Raw genomic sequence first — 21620 nt, 5'->3', positions numbered from 1 at the left:
GGGGTGGTGTTGATTTTTTTCTTTAACAAAATTCAGTACTTCTGAAGCCTTTTGATTTTCCTTTAACTTGTCTCTGTCCTCCTAAAATTGCCTACTTAATCAAAGTCTTACAAATATAAACCTTCTTTGCCTTATCATCTTGGCATAGCCTTTCACACGGGCCTGAGAGAATTAGTGAGTCATGCCTCCAAGTCTCTGTTGTACCTTGTGCAATTCAGTGTTCTTTAACTGGTCACATTTGCTGCCGAGATTGGGGAAGACAGAATGCAGTAAAAGAAAAAAAAGACGTAAAAATTGTGCTAAATGGTTTCGTGGGTGGGAGAAAAGGGCTATTTTCTCTCAACTTTGTCAGCCATGTAGTTAAAATCAGAAATTGGCAGTGGTTGTGGGCTTTTCAAGCTCCATGTAGATGAGAACTCCGAAGTCGCAGCCATTGTGTATTGCGGTCAGTTCTGAAAACTTTTTATAAGGTACATCATGGCTATGAAAATGTTATCTGAAAATAACGTAAGGACAATAGGATTCCGTAAACTATTTGGCATAGTCTGTGGAGCACAGCATAGGAACCATGGGTTTCAATGAAAAACTGCATATAGTCCTGACTGCTTTTAGCATTACATTGCATAAAACAATTATAGCTGTTATAAAAGTATAAAACTAGGTTGCTTCATTGAAAACTTGTTTTTCATTTCTAGAGAATGAATTTGCCTTTGCATTTGACTTTGTAACTTTTTAATAATTGCATTACTTAAGATACTACTACTGACAGCATCTTTGAAAACTGCTTTAACTTTTTAGAAGTTCAGATTTATTCTAGAAGAAAAGGTGAAGTTTGTTCTGATTTCCTTGACAAATGTTTTTATTGGTGTATATCTTCAAAAGTTGCAAGGTGAATGAGTTTATACAATTGGAAGAGTAAAAAAAATGTAAGCCCTCATTTCTACTTTTGTATTTTATTCTTCAGTCTGATAGGAGAACACACGCTGTTGCCATGGAGTGTTCATGGATCTGCAATTACATCTAAATGGAACTTTTGATGTATTTTGGTAGGACTGGGTTCAGGCTGCTTATATATACTACTGCAGGTTATTGACTGAGATTTATAGCTATGTGAATTATGATGTCTGTAAATTATCTCAAAACTTACTCTCTGTTTTGACTGTACGTACTGGCTATGCCCTTATCTGCAGTTACTGTGACCCAAAACAAATATGTTATAAGGCGAGAGTTGCTGCTGGAGACCCAACATCTGACTTGCACTTATTTTGAGGCTTTTCGTTGTGAGACTGTGAATAAGATGTGATAAATTATCTTCATTTGATACAAAAATTTGGCAGAAACTCTGCCAATTTTATTCTTTTTTCCATTTATTAGCCCCTGGGATAATTTCAAGGGACTGAATGACTTTTAAGTAGCCACCGTAAGTGAGAAATACATTTCTGGGAAGTTGATTACTTTCCCCCTCCCCTTTATCCTTTTCTGTATGTAGTATTTTGCTATAGTTGAATCTGAAATCCACAGTATTTTCATCTATAAGCAAAACCATTTTTTTTATTATAGAGAAGATGATGGATTATCTCAGGGACTTGCAAGTCCGAACATTATTATTGTAGTCAGAACAGAATTTTATGCAGATGAAGAAGCAAGTTTCCCATCTACTAATCAGGGAATCTTCAACTTCCATTGATTTTATGGTATCAAGGCAAAAAATACATTCTTGTGGATTTTTTTTTTGTTTTGGTTTGTTTTTGGCTTCTCATCTGGCATTCGTGGTATTAATTCTATGTTAACAACGCAGAGGTCTAACCAAGATCACTACAATATTGTAGTGTGCACTCTACTGAATTCCAAGAGATAGCCTGAGCATCAAAGAATGTGAAATTTTTACTGGTAAAGAGGGAATATGGATCAGGAATCCATAGATTTTAGCCAAAAGCACACCAGCAGTAAGATGAGAGAAGGAGCCCTGTGGTTTTGGCCAAGCCATGATCCGCCTGATCATTCTGCCCTCTGATGCGTGAGGACCTCTCCAACTGCTGGCGAGAGGAAGAAACAGATTTTGTTAAAAAAAAAACAGCAAAATTTTTTTGAAAAAATTGTTTCTTTCCTTGTAGATTATGAGATGTAGAACTTACGAAAATGATGTGTTTGTATGAAAAGATGTTATTTATATTCCGTGAGAGTAACAGTTTTTCCAGTATAATGGTAACCCCCCCTTTATTCCTCAGCATCATGCATTTTCTTCATTTTGTGATGTATTATATGGCTTTTTGGTGTAGCTACACTTTTAGATCTCATTGAATAGAATTTATGTGTTGCCTTATAGAAGATTTGTTTCATAATTCATTAATTATTTACTATTACTTGACCTTACAGTACATGAAAAAACCTATCCCATAACTGTAATTTCAATTCTCTCTAGTGTGAAATCAATCACATTCCACATCTTTTATATTATTTAAAATGTGAATGATGAAATTTTCTTATGCGTTTCTCCCGAGTTACCGAGAACTTTCAAACATTAGTGTGTGGGAAATATGCAGGCGACGGTCCCCTGCAGACCTGGGTGAACTACTGATGGTATTGCAGACACTGCAAAACCATTCACAATAGGGGAGCTGTCCCTTTCTCTAGGTGGAACTGGTGGCTGATGCTCAAAAAAGCAGACTGGTGGTGTTAAAGGCTACTTGGATAAAAATCTGCTTCATGGGATTCTTTTTTCTTTGTGTACAAGTAGTATTTAGTTAAGGATAACGTAGCTTTTCATTCGTACTGGCTCCCTATCTCTACAACCTGTACCCAGTTTGTTTATGCTAATGCTAGTACAGAACAAGTTTGACATGTCCCGTTTTCAATGCTGGTGGGAGCTCTTTGGCCAGTGGATAACTGGAGAGTTCACTCCTGATAGTTGTGTACCCTGTAGTAAGTGAAGAGGGTGATGTGTACTGTGTTTACATGTACAATTCAGAAATGGTTGATAAATGTTGTGAGAAATAGCCCACTGCATACAAGGAAGGGATAGAAGTTGTGTTAGTGATACTGAGCTACAGTTTCTGATTACTTTGACTGTAATTTTTGAAAATACATGAGTAGATAAAAGGAGATATCAGTAATGCACTTGAGATTTGGAGGGTACTTCTTTTTTTTGAAAATCTGCAAGGGAAGTATTATCATAAACCACAAACAGTTTTGAAATGATATTTCAAACAATAGAGATATGTTTGTGGAACGAATTACATTTGTACCTCAGCCTGCACAAGCACAGAAAAAGTAAGATTTTTCTCTTTGCCAAAAAAATCTTACCTCTTATAATTAATTTCTTCTCCTTTTGCCTGCCTGTATGTCTACATTTGTTTGCTCTACAAGACAATATATCAACAAAGTATGCTTTTTCTCCATTATTCTTTCAGTAGTTAAGTGCCAAAAGTTGTGTTCTAAAACATGTCCAAATTGCTGTACTGTCTTGTGCAAACTCCTGACTACCCGAGAAACATGTAATCATATTAAGTAAAAACCATTCCGTCTATTCACCTATACACTATTATGAAGATCATATGTAATTGACAGTATTTAATTTTCCTTAAATGATAAAAGCTTTTTAAATATTGGTTTTCCTGATACCTGAGCATAGTTAGGGGAAAAAAAAATAATCTGAGAAGATCTAACATTATACAAGGAAATAAAGTTAATTTTCTTGAAATATACAGTACAGCATAAAGATGGAGTTTGGGAAAAAATAGTAAAATGAAAAGCATAATGCTATTTTCCTAAGCCACATTTGCTAAATGCAGGCTTTTGCAAGGTCAGCAGTTATACTGGAGTTGAGTAGAAATGGCTTCAGTGGCTTTAACTTTACCAGTGCCCTTGATGAGGTGCAGAGTTGTCAGTATTCTCGTAAAATTCCTCAGTGATGGCTTCTTCTGTTCTCTTTATTTCCTTAAGTGAACATCTGTCTAATTGTTCACCTCCATTGCTTTAGTGCTTTCCTCATGCTTTCTCTGTTTCCAGACAATAAACTTTATTTTCTTCATAAGAATTCAGTCTACGCAAGGGTATTAGGCAGCTTGTTTGCACCTTTTAATTTCTGGAAGTTTTCCAGAAGGGCTTTTTGCTGTAGTTCCAATGGGTTCATCAGTGAATCATGTAACATAATGCAGCATTGTGTTTGGGTTTTTATCCGTTACCTTCTGTTTATAAACATCTGCTTGGAAATTTTCTTTTTGAAAAATTTTTTTAATATGTTTTACATTTTTGCATGTGGCATATGGGTAAGATATACAGTAGCTGCTATTTTTCAGGTGTGCAGGTAGGTACAGCCAGTATTTACCTTAAAATTTGGGAAAAGCCTAAGCTGCTTTGCTTAAAAAGCAAAAATTTAAGGTAGAATGTGCCAGTTATTTAGCTATGTAAGAAAGTCTGTTAAATGAAAAGCGGCTCTAATAATTGAATGACTACATTAAAACATAGCATTAACACTTATGGTTGCAGAACTGCAGAGGGCATGTAAAAAGTCTTTCTGTCCAGTAGAGAGTGAGTTACTCACAGACTTAGCGTGCTGCTTCTCTTCGTGTTCAGCTCTTTGTGTTTGGCTTTGCTTCTTTTAAGAAGGGGGATGGCAGTGGTGGTTGGTTTTTTTTATTTCCTTGATTCCCCCTCCCTCTTACCTGTAAAACATTTATCTCAGTCTTGCACACCTATTCTTCAGGCAAATACTTAAAGTTAAAAGGAGGTTGTTATACTTCACTTGCTGCTTTACGTGCTGTAATGGCAGCATTTCCTTGTTTTGTATGGACGAATACTTGTAAGAATATAATTTTTAAGGTATATTCGCCATCCTTGTCACTATATGCTTCATTGGCAAGTTGTATTTAGGAAGTAAGTATTCTAGGAAGTGTAATGATAGGCGGCTGTTAACTCTCCCACTATATTGCTGCATGAGACAATTATTTTCTGGAGTACTTTTGTTAGAGTTCAGAATTTAATCAGAAGATTCATGTATATTTACTAAATGAAAATTTCACAGCTTTTCATGTTGATGGTGCCTAAAAATAAGTGCTTGATTTTAGACTTCATTCACATTTACAGTAAAGCCGCTTTAAACTTTCTTAATTATTAGAACAGTGGGATGTGGCCTTATGACCCCTCCTGTCGGTGTCTGAATGCCATCAGCTTTATGCATCTGTAAACTTACACGGTCGAGGCTTTGATCTCGGATTGTTAGACAACCCTGGAGTTACAGTATGTTTTTAATGATGTGTTTGGTCTTGTGTCTATATGGCTGGTTTCAAGTAGAACAAAATGATTCCTGAGAATGGGCCACATTTTCACAGAAGTGTAATTTCAACCTTTTTGTTTATTTTGTTGATATTTTCTTTGTCACACGATCATTATTTCTTTAGATAGTAAGTACAGAAAAACTTCCTCAGTTTGTGGTGACAAATCATGTGACATAATGGCAGGTTTCCATGTTCTAGTACTGTTCAGATATGCCTGATATTTTCTTGTGCGTGTGCGAAGACTTAATATTTTTCCTCAAGTCTACATTGTGTATATTGAGTGTATAGTAAGAACCTGATCCTGCCAACACTTACTTGTACAAGGAATCTTTACTAATGTGATTCAGTCCTTTTAGTTCACTTTCTGAAATTACATAAGTAACAATGTGACCATTTTTCAATGTATCGCTTAGCTGGGGAATGTGAAATGTTGTGGAAACAAAATAATTTGTATATGTGTTTATTTTTTGTGGCTATTGTTCTGTAAGATATCTATATTATGTTGTTTAAAGCTAGGAGATTGTAACTGTGAGCTGCCAATTAAAATGCCTTAAATAGCTAATTATTCAGTTCTTTCATTTCTGTTTCTCTCATATTTATTTCTACTTATGTTGAAGGATCCTGATCTGCTCGTGATTAAAGAACTGATGACTTCTAATAATATTGGTATTTGCATTTTCCTAAGTATTAAGAGTAGGGGGGAAAGAACTGTACCTTAAATCTATTGTATGCTTTGACGTACTTCAAAATAGCTGCAATGCATTTGTAAACCTGCAGACGTCACTATTCTGCCAATTAATTGTGCTACACGAAGTTCATATAGCAGGATGACCGCATTTAAAATATACGTTGCTTCCATCTAGCCATTATAGCACTTTATTTTTAATCTAAAACAATTTAATCAGATTAATTTTAATATTGTAACTTCATTTTCAGATTTCCACTAAAGGAAATACTATGCTTTCCGTTTAGCTTGTATAAGCCATGTCGTAAGACTGTCTTTAATTACTAGTTATTGTTGTTTCAATACAGATTTATGAACTATTTATTTTGTGTCATATAACATACCATTTTTAAGCAACATTTTTCAATCTGAACATAGCTTCCAGGAGGGCAAGCTGCCCAGAACATCAGTGATCTCACAGTTATTACTTTGTGTCATATATAATCTTGTTTTTTCCTGCAACAAATAAATCTTTGGGCCTCCCTGCAAAAAAACATTTGTGGTTACAGTATAATAAAAATAAACCGTTTGTCGTGACTGCAGCTGACATTTATCAGCCTATTTGTGGGTGCTCTTTCTCTCTCTGTATAATACGGAACATAATTTGTCACTTTGTAAATACATTCCAGCCTAAATCCCTGCCAGCATCTGTTAGTGTTTGAAGGATTAATGCACTGCACAGTGCATGTCTGCACTTTCAGGCAACAACATAGCTTATGATTATGGATCATGAGAGAACAGGGAAAAAGGGTTCGTTTTGTATTTACTTAAACATTGTTGCCCTTTTGACCATCATGCTTTTCTCGTCTTGTTTGTCATCTGTAGTTGGGATACTAACTTTTCTTCTCTGTATGAAAACTGTATGTGAAATCCAGCTGTAAGTTTTATACATCAGTGTATGTATAGCTGTACATATATGATAACAAGGTTTTAATTTTACAGATAATTAACAACAATAATATTGTATTGCAATAGGGATGTTCCTAGTTTAGTCTGATTAGAAAAACTGTTTTCCTCCAGCCTCTGCCATTTCCAACAAATCCATTACCCTGTTTGCCTTCTGTATTGTGTATTTCTCAGCAGCATATAAACTGGGTTTATTTAATCTTAAAAACTTCCCATTGAGAAAGTTTTAAAAAGGAAACAAAGTCTGGAGCTTCTAAATTATCCCAATGCTGTTTGCTTTGTTGCTGTTTTTGAAAATGAATTCTGCTATCACTTCAAATTTTCCAGAATGAAAAGAATTGAAAGCATTTGAATAGGAGGCTCTCCACAGCTGAGATTGTTACATGTTCCCAGGCTCCCTCGATTATTCTGTAAACAAGAAGATATGTTTATTAGAATAGTAAACCATATACATGTAATATATTGCCAAGATTATTTGAGATTCCCCGAGATAAATTCAAATGAGCTTTACAGGAATGGGTGTTTGGAGACAGAAAGAAGTGATCTATATCCAGGGAAAGAAAAAAAAAATCCAGCTAAAAGTGGGCTCCCAAGTAAATGCCAACAGTTCATGTACATTAAGAGCTAAAAAAAATTCAATTGCCAAAACCTATGGTAGATTTTTATTATTTTTTTAAAATGCATGTAATTTCTTGTTATTGAAGCAGATGTGTACTGCCTGCAATAGAACTGTGTGCATCCAGGAAAATTCAGAGGCATTTGGAGCCTACAAATTGAAGTATTCTGAAATTATAGTTTAGTAGGCTTTATTTGTGTTTTTGTTCTCTCTGGTTGAGGAATGAATTAAATTAAAAAATGTCATTAGGAAACTGACTTCTCTTACTCTTCTTAAACATGATTTAGGGTTGTTTTACTTCAGAGAAGTTTACTTCTCTGAAGATACTGATTTCAGAAAGAAATGCAGCTGTTTTTCATTTTTTTCATTTATAATTACTTCAGAAGGTATAAAAGGCCAAATTTTCAGAGATACCGATCTAAGAGCTGACTAGTGTAAAGATTATGAAATAATATTATTATTGTGTATTGTACTGGTATTTACTACAGAGGATTTATAAAAAAAGTTACTACCATCTGAAAAATGAAGAAACCAAAAAGAAATGAATAAGTGTATTTTGCATTCCTTTTTATGTGTAGACATTTACTAATAGAAAGAGATAATTTAAAAATTACTGGGTAGTTTAAAATCACTTGCCCATGATTGAGAAAGTCCTTTCATGTCCAAGTTAAATATACAAACTATACCTAGAGACTTTAGTCACATTGCTGTATTTGTGACATAGAGTTCAAATTGTAGGTAAATTAAGTGCTTGGAAGAAGGAAAAATACGGCTTTGAATAGTGATTTGTTTAAATGTGAGGACCAAATGCTGGGCTGGTGTATGGTATCTTCAGAAACTGAACTCCCAGAAGCTGAACTCCTTTATATCAGGTCTGTCTGTATCACTCTTCCATGTCTCTTGTCTTCAGAATTTCAATGGCTCTTTTGCTGCCTTTATATTTAATCTCTAGCTAAGGGAGGATACAGACTTCTCTGTTGCTTTTATGACCCAGCTGAGCTCAGCAGTTAAGTCCCCAGCTCAGGTGTTCTTTCTAGGCAATCAAGCGTGGGGAACTGCCAGTGTAACTTTTAAGACGTTCATTTGTGGTACAGTCCTACTACAGCTTGAGGGCTTCAGGTTTTTCTGAAGAGGCCTCTTGCCACTCTAAGTTGTAGATGATGCCAGAGGGATAAACGCTGTTCTCTGCCAGACATCCATAAATGTTCTAGAGAAGGGATAGAGACAAAGAAAATATTAATAATTCTTCTTCATTATTCATGATAAAATATATGTCCAAGGATGATCAGTAATTCCAGCAATTTGCATCCTTATACCGACCCATTAGGTCTTTAGATATGTGCTAGTCACTTGACCTGGATGAAGTCAACCCCTGTAGAAATTCCATTTTTGTGAAGAACATAAGGATCTGGTTTCTTGAACAGGAAGAACCAGGCTTACAAAATCAGGTTTTGGGAGAGCTCACACACAGCATGAAAATATATTTGACAGGACTGAGCAAGATGAATAGTGAAAAAAATTATACCAGTAAATTGCAACCAAAATACAGGTAAAACAAATACATTGGGAAATAGTGAAATCAAGCATTACTGCATACATTTTCTTTCTAGTGGAAGAAAGAAACTCCTTTTCATCCCTGATTTTTTCATGAAGAATCAGGGTTAGTCCCAGCTATTTCCTTGTACATCACATAAAAGGGTTAATAAAATAATTCATATTTAGAATATTGGCTTGTGACATGTATCATCTTCTCTTGCAAAAGTTAGTGAAAATTTGAAAGTACTTTTTAGAAATTGCTGATATTGCGGGGTGGGGAGGAGAAAAACTAGGAAAATAAGTGTAAAATTGTTCTACCATGATGTCTTCTAATGAACTTTATGAAGGTATATGAAATGTAGTGGAAGAAGATATTATTAAAGCATCTGGCATCTATGTTGGATTGCTCTTAAAGCGGTATGATTCATCTGTCCCAATCAGTTCCACGAGAAGTAGCTGCACAGCATTCAGAGCACACATCGAGATGAAGCTGGCGTTACATAAATACAGTTTTGCATGAAGTACCAAATGTTGACTACATTAGGGACAATAATACTTACAGTCCTAATCCTGAGTGAAAGCCTTTTTCCCTATTATGTACCTCCATAAATAGTGCATGGCACTGGCTATTGCCTGTCATAAGCTATGTGTCAAATTGTCAGACATGCTTCTAAAACAACCTCTGCTTTGTCCTCAACATGGAAATATGAGTTTATTTGGGCATGGCTTGTCATATGCTGAGGTTTGGTTATTTGTTTACTTTACCTTTTTAAAGATAATTCCATAGACTTTTCGTCAGCTTTGATGTCAAATTCTTTTTTTCCCCTGAAGATTTTCTGTTTCTCTCACTGCATGTAAGAGCTATTTGCATTCCAAGACGGCGTCATCAAGATTTTTTTTTATCGAATTAAACTGCTTTTTACCGATTTATAATATTTTAGTTCCTCAAAGTCAGATATTTTTGTTGTGCTATGTATTCAGGTTTGAGTTAAGGCTTTTTAAATAGCAAAGATATATATATGATATTTTTGAGAGTAAAATTATACAGTAAATTATCTAGTGTCCACTATGTTACATTTTAAGTAGGCCCTTACAAAATGACTTGTACTTACGTAAGATGCAGGGGCTACAGCATATTTATTAAGACTCTTCAACTCTGTATGAAACTGGAGCAGTCAGAAGTAATGGTGTCTGCTGAAAGATTCTTTATCATATGAATTTACTTTTAGTCATCTATTATTTATTTCAGCTATTTTATATGCCATTATAATAAATATTATGACAGAGAAAGCTTTTATGCTTCAACTTATTGTACTGCTCTTCACTTCCTTGCAATCCTTCAGGAAAATGCAGCTATGCTTTACCTATATTTAACGTAAATCATCACTTACATTTGAATGAAAAATTCACTATGAAAAAAGGCTCCTTCTTCAATACCAAGACACAAATGCACAATCATGTTTACTGCCAAACTACTCTACCATGCAGTGTTCATTTTTAAACAGTTTTTAAGCTGTAAAGTGAATACATTGCATATAGTGAAATTGCTGGCTTTCTGGATGTTTTCACTTTCTTGTTAGTTTCTGGCTCAATAAGCATTTTTCTAGCATGAGTGCAACATATAACCAATTGCACTTAAGCATTTTTAATATTTTTGCTCCAATAGGGAGCAGCTTACATACAAAACTAAAGAGACTCTTTTCTGGTGTTATTTAGCGTACTGAAACTTACCTGGGAATATTGATAGAGTGCTTTTAGAACTGGGCATACAATCGTAAAATACAAGATAATTTTTTTTTCATTGCACTTTTCAAAACGTTACTGTGTTGTGTTTAAAAGAGGACTTGTTAGGAACCAGGGAATGATCTGCCTTTGGCTGTTTCCTAGAAGACAGGATGTTGGTGTCTGGACATTGTTAGCCTTGAGCTGCTTTTGAGGCTTCATGGAACACAAATACGCCCCATCCCAAAAGCACCATTCCAGCTGGTTCTAGCTCACCATGTTTTCACAGGGTTCAGTAGACAGTAGAATTATATCTGCTTCTTGTGTCTGTTCTCCTTTTGGCCAGTCTGCAAAGCTGGTCTGAGCCTAGTGGTGAAAGTGGTTTGGGACACAACTGGGACTTTTGGCCCGGGGATCTGCAACGAGGGCATCATTGCATTTTGCACAGGCTCTCAGCAGCGCTATGTAGTAATGGTCCTGTGATTTAGAAGTGAGCTCTTTATTTTATACTATATTCTTTATATATTCTTTTATTTAGTTTCCCCTTAAATGATGTAATTGAAAATAAAGTAGTAGAGAGAGCATTAATATCTTTTGTCGATTTAATTTTAAAAATTCTGCAGTCTTCTGCCTTCGTGTATTGATTTCGCAATGTCAGTTTTAAGGTTGTGTTCTGTATTTGAGAAAGTGACAAGTCCCATGTAAGATTTCACAACGTAAAATGAGGCATTACTCAGTACTGAAAATATGTGAAGTGGAATGGTGAGAGACATTGGCATAATACAATTATGACGCATTAGATCAGGATTTGCAGCATACCATTAACAATCAGTTCTGACTGTGGATTGCAATTATAGTTATGATGCCTTTTAGCAAAAAATGTTTTTAGCTTTATTTTTTATTTGGAAAAAACATGTTTTCTTTTTCTATAAATATCACAATATGTGCTACCTAAGTTTATAGGGAAAGGGGGAAATCATTTTAACAAAGGTAACACTGAGCTACTTACTGTAAGGGGAAAAAACGCCCTTCTACTTGTCATTGATTGGAGATGTTCTTACATTATTAAGAACATACCTTGCAAGTATATTGCCTTATTCCTAGCTTTCAAAAAGAAATTGTGACATAGAAATAAGAGTGGGAAAATTTGGAATGAAAATTATTTCATACTAAAGGTTTAGCATTTCAAATTCTCAAACTATAGTAGGAATTGATGGTCTACAGAATACCTCTGAGGAGTGAGAGTTGCTTGAATCTCAGTTGACGAGGGAAAATCTGAAACAGAAAGGCTGGGAAACTTGTCTAAGCTCGTGGTATGTAAACTGATTCCTTCCTCAGTAACTGTTTGGAGAAAATACTCACGCTTGGCTTTTTGCATGCCTTCAGAAGCTGAGATGGCAAGCTCTGAGTGCTTTTGATGTCACATGCTCCAGTTTTCTCCTATGAGGAAAACAGAGCAAATAGGTGTGTCTGTGCTCAGTATGTACGCTGTGTATATATGAAGGAAATAGAGACTGTTACAATAAAATTTTTAAAAATCAAGAGTAGGGAAAAAATTGAAGAAAAAATATTGTATTTTGCTATTTGCCTTTGCTGACCTATTCAATGGAAAAAATTGCTAAACCTGTCCTTTTCTTCCTTCCCTATTTTACCTTTTTTCAGGTCATTTTAGATATATTTCCCCGAGTTTCCTAGCAAATGTTTCTTTGTCTTTGAAACACATAAAGTTGCAGAAAAAGCTAAAAGAAAAAAAAAAGGTGAAGTAGTGTTAAATTATTTGAAGTAAATTATCATGCTGGCTGAAGAAAATGGAGTGTCAATAGAAAGGTGATCTCATTTCGTTGGTGGAACTGGTAGAGAAGAAATACAATTATATGCTGTCTAAAGTCAACTATTTATCACTTCCAGAAATAAATCAGAAATTTATTTATGATTTTTAAATTTCAGATTTTTACATTCTCAGTGTATGAATCCACAAATCCAGGCCAATCTTAGTTTTTATTTTCTGTTTTTGAAAGTATTTTGGAGGCGTACTATTTTTTTTTTTTTTTTTTTCTCTTTTGGAGTTGAAATTCACAGACACTTCTCATGTGGTCTTGGAATTGGTAGCAGAGCTTAACTTATAACACCAAGAGGAAAAGCATTACCTGACTAATGCCATGTGGACTTAAATCTGTGTCCCCAAGAGGACAGTAGCTATCAGCTTGTGGTATAGTCCGTTGAGCTACCTGATTGTTATTTTTCTGACTCCCCCTTATGTCCCTGTATTTGTAGCATTCTTGTCCTTTTACCCTTGGGAGAGACAGGAGAATGTTTCAACTAGGAAAGCAGAAGCAAAATAAACCCAACTATGCACACTGCTTCTCTATTAAGTAAACAACTGGACTGCAAAGTTGAAGAGACGTTGTTACGGAGCTCTATTGTATAATGCAGGGAAGCATCATCTTTCTCAAGTCTCTGACTATCAAACGTAAGAAAATATTTGCAGAGTGGGGCAAAATGAATTCCAGAATGATGTGCATCTTGTGAGGGTAAAAAACCTCTTCATAATAAAGTTTGGTTTAGCATTTTCAGACTCTTATTAATTGATACGTCCCATGGGAACTGAACCTGTTGAAATTTTAGTTGTATTTATTTTGCTGTCCTGATAAGTCTGTCTGGAGTGGGACAAAAGGCATTTGAGTGAAATTCTGCTTAAACCCAACCTGCAAGGTAATTATAATGGGTAGAATGGGTACTAGCAAAATAGAAAACAGATGTAGGGTGAAAAGTACCAGACGTAATGAAACTTGGGGATCCGATGAATTGCTTGAACTTGGAAGACAAAGGGAGCACTCTTCTTGGCTTCCTTCTGTGCTGACACGCCTGCTGCTTCCTTTTTGTTGCTCCAGAAATGCTCGTTGTATAACCTTGTGATCACAGTAGATCCACGTTGGACCATGGTGCTAACAAAGCTCCCACTGCCTCTCCGGTCAACTGATGCCTTTGATTGTGTAGTACCACTGTATCCGCTCCATCTTTTTGTTTTTCTTACTCTTCTTTTAGCAGTGCTAATGTCCAGCGTGAACTATGACCGTTGTATATAGTTGTTGGTAGCATGCTGGAATTACATGAAGTGTCCCTCTGATTTCTTTTTTTGCGGAATAAGCTAAGTAGAGTGGACTGAAAGCTGACATGTTTAGGACTGGGGAGAGTACAGGCTTTTGCCAGCTTTCTTTTATGTACCAGTTTGTGTTGTCAGTGGGTCTAAAAGTGAGGGTGAACACAAATACACATGTTCATAATTCCTTAGGGGATTTACATGGCCTATGGGTCTTGACAGTTGGTATTTTGCAGAGGATCATAGATGCCTGGAAGTGTAGCATTTGTGGAAGAACCAACGACAACTGTTGGATGTTGCGGTGCAGACACGCACACAGCTGCAGTCAAGTGAAAGCTGGTTCAGAACTGTGGCTCGAAAGAAGCACCGCCCGCTTGATTCTGTGATGATTTTCTCTTTAGTGGTTGCAATGAAAATAGACTTCTGGTTCATTTTGTTCTGGATTTGGAGTGTAAGTGTTTCAAAAGATTTGAGAACAGGGATCTTAGAGCTCAATGTACTGAGCAGAGTTGTTTTGGTGTTGCCTAACTTTAGCCCCTTCAAGTTAACCTGTCATTTTATGGGAGTGCACATCCTCTTCTAGGTGAGAAGGTGGGTTTTAGTACATAAGCAATTTCTTTAGAAGATACTATGTATCAGTAAACTCTTATTGTATGAAGAACTGTGTAGGCTGATCAGTTGTTTCCTATACTCATTTTATACTGTCTTTATATCACCTGCTATGAGCAATAGATTGTTTTGGATTAATATATACAAGTTAGAATTTAGCTTATTTTTATGGAGTATTTACTGAGTATTTTTTCTATTGGTATGGTATGTAAAAAATACCATGCATTAAAAATAAAGTTTACTGTACTTTCTATTTCATGAGTTACGTAAGTTTCAGCAGCAAAATGGAAGAAAAAAAGATACCATATTAACCTTAACACTAGCTCATGTCGGTCCATTGTATTATATAAAGTTGTGTTACACAGTGTATGTTTTTAGCAGAACCACAAAATTGCAATGCTACTTTTGGCACTGACTGTTGTGCTCGTCCATTCTTTTTGATGATTTGTATTCACTTTGGGGTTATAATGTTAAACAAGGGAATCGGACAAGTTTCATAACACATTTACTGTAACGTGATACTGTGAACTAAACTTGCTGTTATTTATCTTTTTTTTGGTATTTTCTCTTGTTCCAGCATAAAGCCAAGGTAGAAGCAATGACCTTAGACCTTGCTTCTCTTCAGAGTGTGCAGCACTTTGCTGAAGCATTCAAATCCAAGAATGTGTAAGTACTCAGAAAATTCCATGTAATAATTTCTTGTTATTTTAATGTCTTTATCAGCTGAACACAGCTGGCAGAATTCACCATAGTTGGACTGATCAGCAACTACAGTTAGTGAATAATCTTTTCAAACGATTTTTTTTAGCGTAAATTAAAGATAATTTGTTTTCATCTTAAAAAAATTAAATAATTACAGCTCTCTTATTGTTCCATGTATAGCCCCAGCTTTGAAAGGGACATTGATGCCCCTGTGGCTATTGAAAAAGGCCAAAGCTGAACTGCATAAAAAACAGCTCAGGCAGCTTTTGTAAGTTTTGCAGTGGTTTGGAAGAGGTCAGGGATGGGCAATTAGTGCACTCCTTGTCTTACTTTCTTTTCTAACCTTCTGTCTCTTTTTATTTTTAAAGCATTAAAAAAATAGCCCTATGATCCAGACAGTTCCAATTTCCAGACCTGTATCTGGAACAGTCAATAATTAAAAAAAAAAAAAGAAAAAAAGGGGTGAGAAGGGATGATAATGACATCACTTAACAATAGAAAAATTTATATAGAGATAATCAGGGTAGCTTCTGAATGGTTTAATTTAGCTTGAACAGAACAATGAATCTCTAAATTGAAGAAATTATTTGAAATCTTTAAGTGCCAAGTCTTGACAATAAATGCCACACTTTGTGCTTTTATCTGGTTTTGACCCATTGATTGTTGTGAGTATTCAAACTCAGCTATTTTCTGCAAATATTTCTGTAACACATATACATCTTACTTTACTTCTCAAGAGAATATGGTCTCTTAGACAGCTTTGAAAATATATTTTCGTAGGGAAAATATATAACAAAGAATGGTTTTTTCACTTTTGAAATACTGCCAAAGCTAAATCTCAGATGGATAGACAGATGACATTTTAGTACTTATAGGTCTTTTAGATTCAAAGAATTGTCAAAACTGACTTCTAACACAAGTTCTTTGCTGCCAAAATCCTTGGTAACAATATTTTCTTATATCATCTTCATATATTAAGGCTTTCTTGAAATAGAAAGACAAATCTTTGCAGTATTGCTGCTTTAATACTAACTTGTTTTTTTAACGTAAGAACAGTAAGTATTCTAATTTAGCTTTTTCATGCTTTTAATATGCTGCGTTTATTTAAGAACTGTATGGTACAGTGAAAAGTTCAAACCATCCTTCTTCCAAATGCAGTTCTTAACTTGATTTGTGTGTTGCAGATCATACCATGGTCATCCTAGCTAGTCCATTTGGTATGCATGTTTATAAATCCTTAAAAGTGAACATGCCAGAGAACTTAAAAAATGAGAAGATACAGACTCATTAAAGCCTGTTTTACTTTTGTTGGTATACACTATTTTACCAGTGTAGGTCTGTTAAGCTACGCTGTCAGTGATGGACAGGTTTTACTAAAGTTTCGCTCATTTCATTTGGAAAAAATTTTAGTAATAGACAGCATTTATAGCCTCTGCCTTGCCTTCAGATATTTCTGTCTCTGTTATGTGCTCAGATTTGTTTGTGTGTGTGCGGCAGGGCTACTCCAAGCATTATATGAAAGTCTAAGGTCTGAATCTGTTGTGAGACTTGCGGGGGTTTGACCAAAATGAATTTCCAGTTATATTTTGTTTAAAATCTGAGGCTGGATGGAACCAGACCCCACACACTGCCTGTAGCAGTAGATCTTTTATCTGATACAGATACAGAAGACTTACCTTACAATCATCTGCACTGGCAGGAGAATGGACCAGAAGACCTACTAGGTCTTTCTGGCTTTGATTTTTTGTGATTTAACTATGTCTGTATGTGGTCAGAAAAGCAATTATATGGAAGTAGCATCTTATTACTACAATGCTAGCCCTATGTGTTTTCCAGCCCTAACATACACTAACTACTTTTGTCTTTTTGTTTATCTGTTTTGCTGTAGTGTCCAGAGGCTTTTTTGTCAGATCACTGATTCCTTTACATTAGTAGCTTTATGAGCAGTTGAAAGAAATCTTACAGGCTTCAGTGACAGAGTGAGTCTTATTCTTTATGCTTTGGCAAGTGTCTGCTGGTATCCTAACTTTCTAAAAAGGCTTTGATATCTCTGATTTCCTACACCTGCAGGAGAAGGCATACTGTGATACAGTCTCCCCAGTTCCTGTGGTAGGTAGCTCTCCTGTTAATTAGTACAGAAAATACGTTGTATGTAGAGTTTTCTTTCTTACAAATCTCTTACAAATTTCATAACAATATAAGTAGAAGGAAAAGCAAATAAAGTGGTTTTTTTTATTTTAAAGTAAACTATCATTTGAGTTCTGAGTTGTATAGATCTGGGAAAAAATGGACAGTAATTTTAACATGTGATGGGGAAATTTTATATGAATTCACGTTTTAATAAAGACCTGTAGTTTATTTCTCACAACATGTTATATGAAGAGGGCTTTAGTATTCAGTGGTGAACAGCTTAAACTTTTGGGTGCAGATTTATTGTCTGTTTAATTTCTCTGATCCACTGTTGCTTTTTGGGACACTTTGGTATTCTACAGAATCTGTTGGTCTTAGTGACACCTGACATGATAACTGGAAATTTATAAAGTAGAGAACAGATTAGCTTGTCTTTTGAAATTCTTCTTTTCTAGGATACCTCTTGGCTCTAGATACTATTTTTTGTGTGTAGATATAGGGATGTACTCAGTCACATCACAATCTGGGAGGGTGTTCTTCCCTCCTTGATAGCTATTGGAAAAGAGTCTTCAAGGACTGTGTTTCACAGATCTCTTCCTGGATGAGAAAACTAAAATGAAACTACTTCAGAGAAAAGATCCCTAAATTTCGTTGAGTTAAAACATCAAACCTATTGCAGCTGGGGAAGGTGATGGTGTTGGTATTGTGGGGAACAGCGGGAAAATTGCTGAGATTGTAAATATGCTGCCTTAATCGCATAACTTCTAGAGGGGAAAAAAAAAAAAAAAGCTGCCTTGAATGTGCTTAGAGAATCTGAGAGATTGTGGAAACTACGTGAAGAATGAAGAAAAGCCATCCTCTGCTCAGCAGAAATTTACCAGGGGCTGGTTGTATACAGAAAGCAAATGATGCAGCAGAGAGAGAGTTGAAAGAAACACAAACAATAGATGGGAGAAAAGAGTTACTCTGAAAAGAAACATTTAATATGAATTGGAGTAGTACTTAAGAGCTAAGAAAGCTTCCTTGTTTGAAAGTAAAAATCAGATGATTCATCTTCAAGTTATCACGTTTCTGAGATTTTATAAGAATCTTTTATTCCTGTTTGGATTTGTTAGGTGTTGCAGCCTTCTCCACGGATAAAATTTGGGTTCAGAGTATAGAAACAATGGTAAATTTTGCCATATTCTTATAAATACATTCTAGAAAATCCTTCTTCCTCCCAGAAGAAGTTGTGATTTTTTTTTTTGTTTGCATTATCTATACTCTTGAGATTCAGAAACTATACAGCTGTTTCTCTTTCTGAGATTTTTTTTTAAAAAAAATCTGTGCAGTTTCAGATAAAGCTTTGGGGGTGAAGGTTTTTTTCAGATTATTTCAGGTCCTGCATTGCAGTAGATTATAAACTTTCCTTACAAGCAGAACAGTGCTGTCGAGTTTTTCTTGCTCTCACACTTTCAAAGATTCTATGAGCAGAATAAGCTATATGTGATAACTTAGTTGGATCTCCCAAAGTTGTCTTTGGGAGAAGACAGATAAAACAATATTGCTGTTTAATGTTTGATCTACCTCTTACTTCATTGTAGCACAGCCTGAACACAGTGTGACTAATACATAAAATGGAAATCTAACTTGGTAAAAGACAGGGCTGAATGACTTAGAAAACAAATTCTTTAGAGAAAGCCAGTTTATTATGTTACAGTAATGGCAACTAACTTTAGGCTCTCTTGTAGCTTGAAATGAAACTCTCTTTATTTTTTTTTTTTTAATTTATTTTTTTTTTTTTACTTTACGGTGATTTCTGGCGATCTTTTAGTATTCCTAGCTTGTCGTCAAGATATATTCCCCACTGGATATTTCCAGCAGGAGTGAATGAGCTCCACCTTCCTTCCATGTGAAGATGGTGCTAGGGTTAGTATGAGAGTAAGAAAAGAGGTCTCAGTGTACCTAAATGGCTAGATTTGTTCAAGTTACTTCTTTTATCTGTATCTAGTCTTTTCCCTCTGCTACTTTCCAGCTCAGGCAGTTGATTGAATGTCTCTGTTCTGGAAAATCAAACAAATGATCTGTTTATAATAATGTTCAGGGCTAAGATGGATATAGCATTAGCAGAATTTTGTGCAGCTGGAAGAGGCAGACCAACCAATCTTTTGTATTAGGCTTTTGAAACTAAAAAACACTGAACTGAATCTCCTCTTCATTGAGTAAGCATGATGTGAGGAATAATGGTTGATATTAATCCACTTCATAGACAAAATAACTGCCCTTCTGTGATTGCATGCAACGTAGCATTTAAATTTAGTCAGCATCAGTGTTGGATAGTTCCAGGGTCTGTAGGACCGGTAATTGTGTAGAGGTGTGGATTTGTGGATGTGGTATTTTGATATCTATTTCCTAATTTAATCATTACATATTTGACTCAAATCTGCATAATTTAATTGCGGGACAGCACTAATGTTTCAGTTACAGAATTTCCAAAACAGCTACCTGTTGTCAGTATTTACAACCATGGCATCATGGCATTTGCCTGCTCCTCAGCATAAGAACACTTCTGTGAGCAAAACGGTTAGCAGGCAGAAGTGGGCAGTAAAGTTACAGATGAAATTTTATGTGCCTCTTTAGTTTTGAGTGGTGCATAGTGCCACTTGGTTTGAATTAAAGTTATCTTCAGCCAAACAGTAAGACATCAATTTAATGTTCTCAGTGTTTGAGAAAAAAAAATGAAATTATCCTGAAAAATCTTGAATTACTTCAAAGATGTAAAATAGTGTTTGCCAACAGCTACTACTTAGAATTTTCTGAACTGGTAGCAGCAATTCACAATTATGTAGGACTTCCATATGTAGATTTTTCGCTGCAGTTACTTTCCTATACTTTAAAACAGGACTTTTTTTTTTGTGGTAAGAATTGGCATATGCTGACAGTTTATTCACTTATGCTCTGTGTAGAAATATGGAAGAGACAGCAGTTATGAATTATGATTCTCCATTTGGAACTTTACTCGCTCTTTACTTCCCTAGCAGACCCAAAATGGAGAGGGCCAGGTTTTCAGCTGGCCTCCTTAACTGAGGCCTCAGACTCTATGAGTGCATTCATTTTTCATGCTGGAAGCAGAAGCCCTCTGAAACCTTGCGGGTGCAATTAAGGTTTCAGAGCCTGCTGAAAATTCACTCTGGAATACTGTTTTTCTGCGTTTTCGTGTATCATAACTGACATATTGCACATGTGTTAAGCTGGTTTTTAATTCTAATTTAACCACAATTAAATCGTAGACCTCGTATGATAAATTCCATTCACACGTATAAATACATACGTAAAGATGGAATTTGTTTAGTAAGTTGTGGCATATATAACTTAAAAGATCCAGAAAAAATGAATATATGATTTAAATGAATTACTAGTGATGCCATTATGCCAATATGCCTAATGGTTCTGTAGTAGATGTATCTCTGTCAGAGATAATCGTTGCCACTGTGTATTGTCTTTCCAAATTTGAACATATTTCCTAATGCTGTGCAAATCTGTTAACTCTTTGCCATTCATAGAAAGACTTTTTGTCAATTAAAACTAGTAACAGTTGAGATACTATATTTGTCTTCTCAACTTCAAATTCAGTTGGCATTGTGACAGTGCCACTGAGGCACAAACTTCTGGACAACATTGTACATTTTGAGATATCAAAAAATATCCACATTGAATTAAGTATTGAAACATGCATAGTTCAGAAGTTGCTGTTGCAGACAGCACGTATCTTAAATTTAAATAAGATCGAAGGCTGACTTCATTTGAAACAGACATAATGATATTAGGGTGAAACTTTCTTTTTTTCTTTGTGGTGGTACTGTGCCTTATTAAAGCCTAGGGATTGGCTTTCTGCATAAATATTTTTTCTTTTTCTTCTTTCTTTGTTTTTTAGGCTCTCATACACAATTACCCCAATGTGGTAGCATGTGTCAAGTCATGTGAATCCACAAACTGTTTCCACTATTTTTCAAATTAAATCTCCTAAGCTTAAGCCCTCCCTGCTTTTATTGGAGGCAGGGATCATGATGTTTTCTCCAGATCATTTTTCATGTCATCTACTGTATTGTGGAACATTATTTTTTTTTAAGTAAAAGTCCATATTAAAATAAAGATAGGATTGGCAGTTCACCGTAACTTTACATATAGTTGCATCTTCAAAAATTTTAAGTGTTTTTACATATTACTAACAGAAAGATTGTTAGGTGTTTGTTGCATGGTTTTATGAATGTGTGCTGAAATTTGTGAACCTACTGCTTGTCTTTGGATATTTTGCACTCA

The 21620-nt window shown here is 35.3% G+C and overlaps 1 protein-coding gene across 1 annotated transcript in view; it reads left to right on the top strand.

Annotated features, from left to right (window-relative positions):
* WWOX (WW domain containing oxidoreductase) overlaps positions 1-21620 on the top strand; it is a 531047-nt gene that overhangs the window by 100555 nt on the left and 408872 nt on the right. The window contains exon 6 of the mRNA XM_055818936.1: positions 15067-15155. Coding sequence (XP_055674911.1) covers positions 15067-15155 — 89 coding nt within the window. The remainder of the gene's footprint in view (positions 1-15066; positions 15156-21620) is intronic.

The sequence above is a fragment of the Falco peregrinus genome, chromosome 14, assembly GCF_023634155.1.
Source record: "Falco peregrinus isolate bFalPer1 chromosome 14, bFalPer1.pri, whole genome shotgun sequence".
NCBI lineage: Eukaryota > Metazoa > Chordata > Aves > Falconiformes > Falconidae > Falco > Falco peregrinus.
Note: the sequence above shows the minus strand (reverse complement) of the source record. Positions and strands in the feature narration are given on the sequence as shown.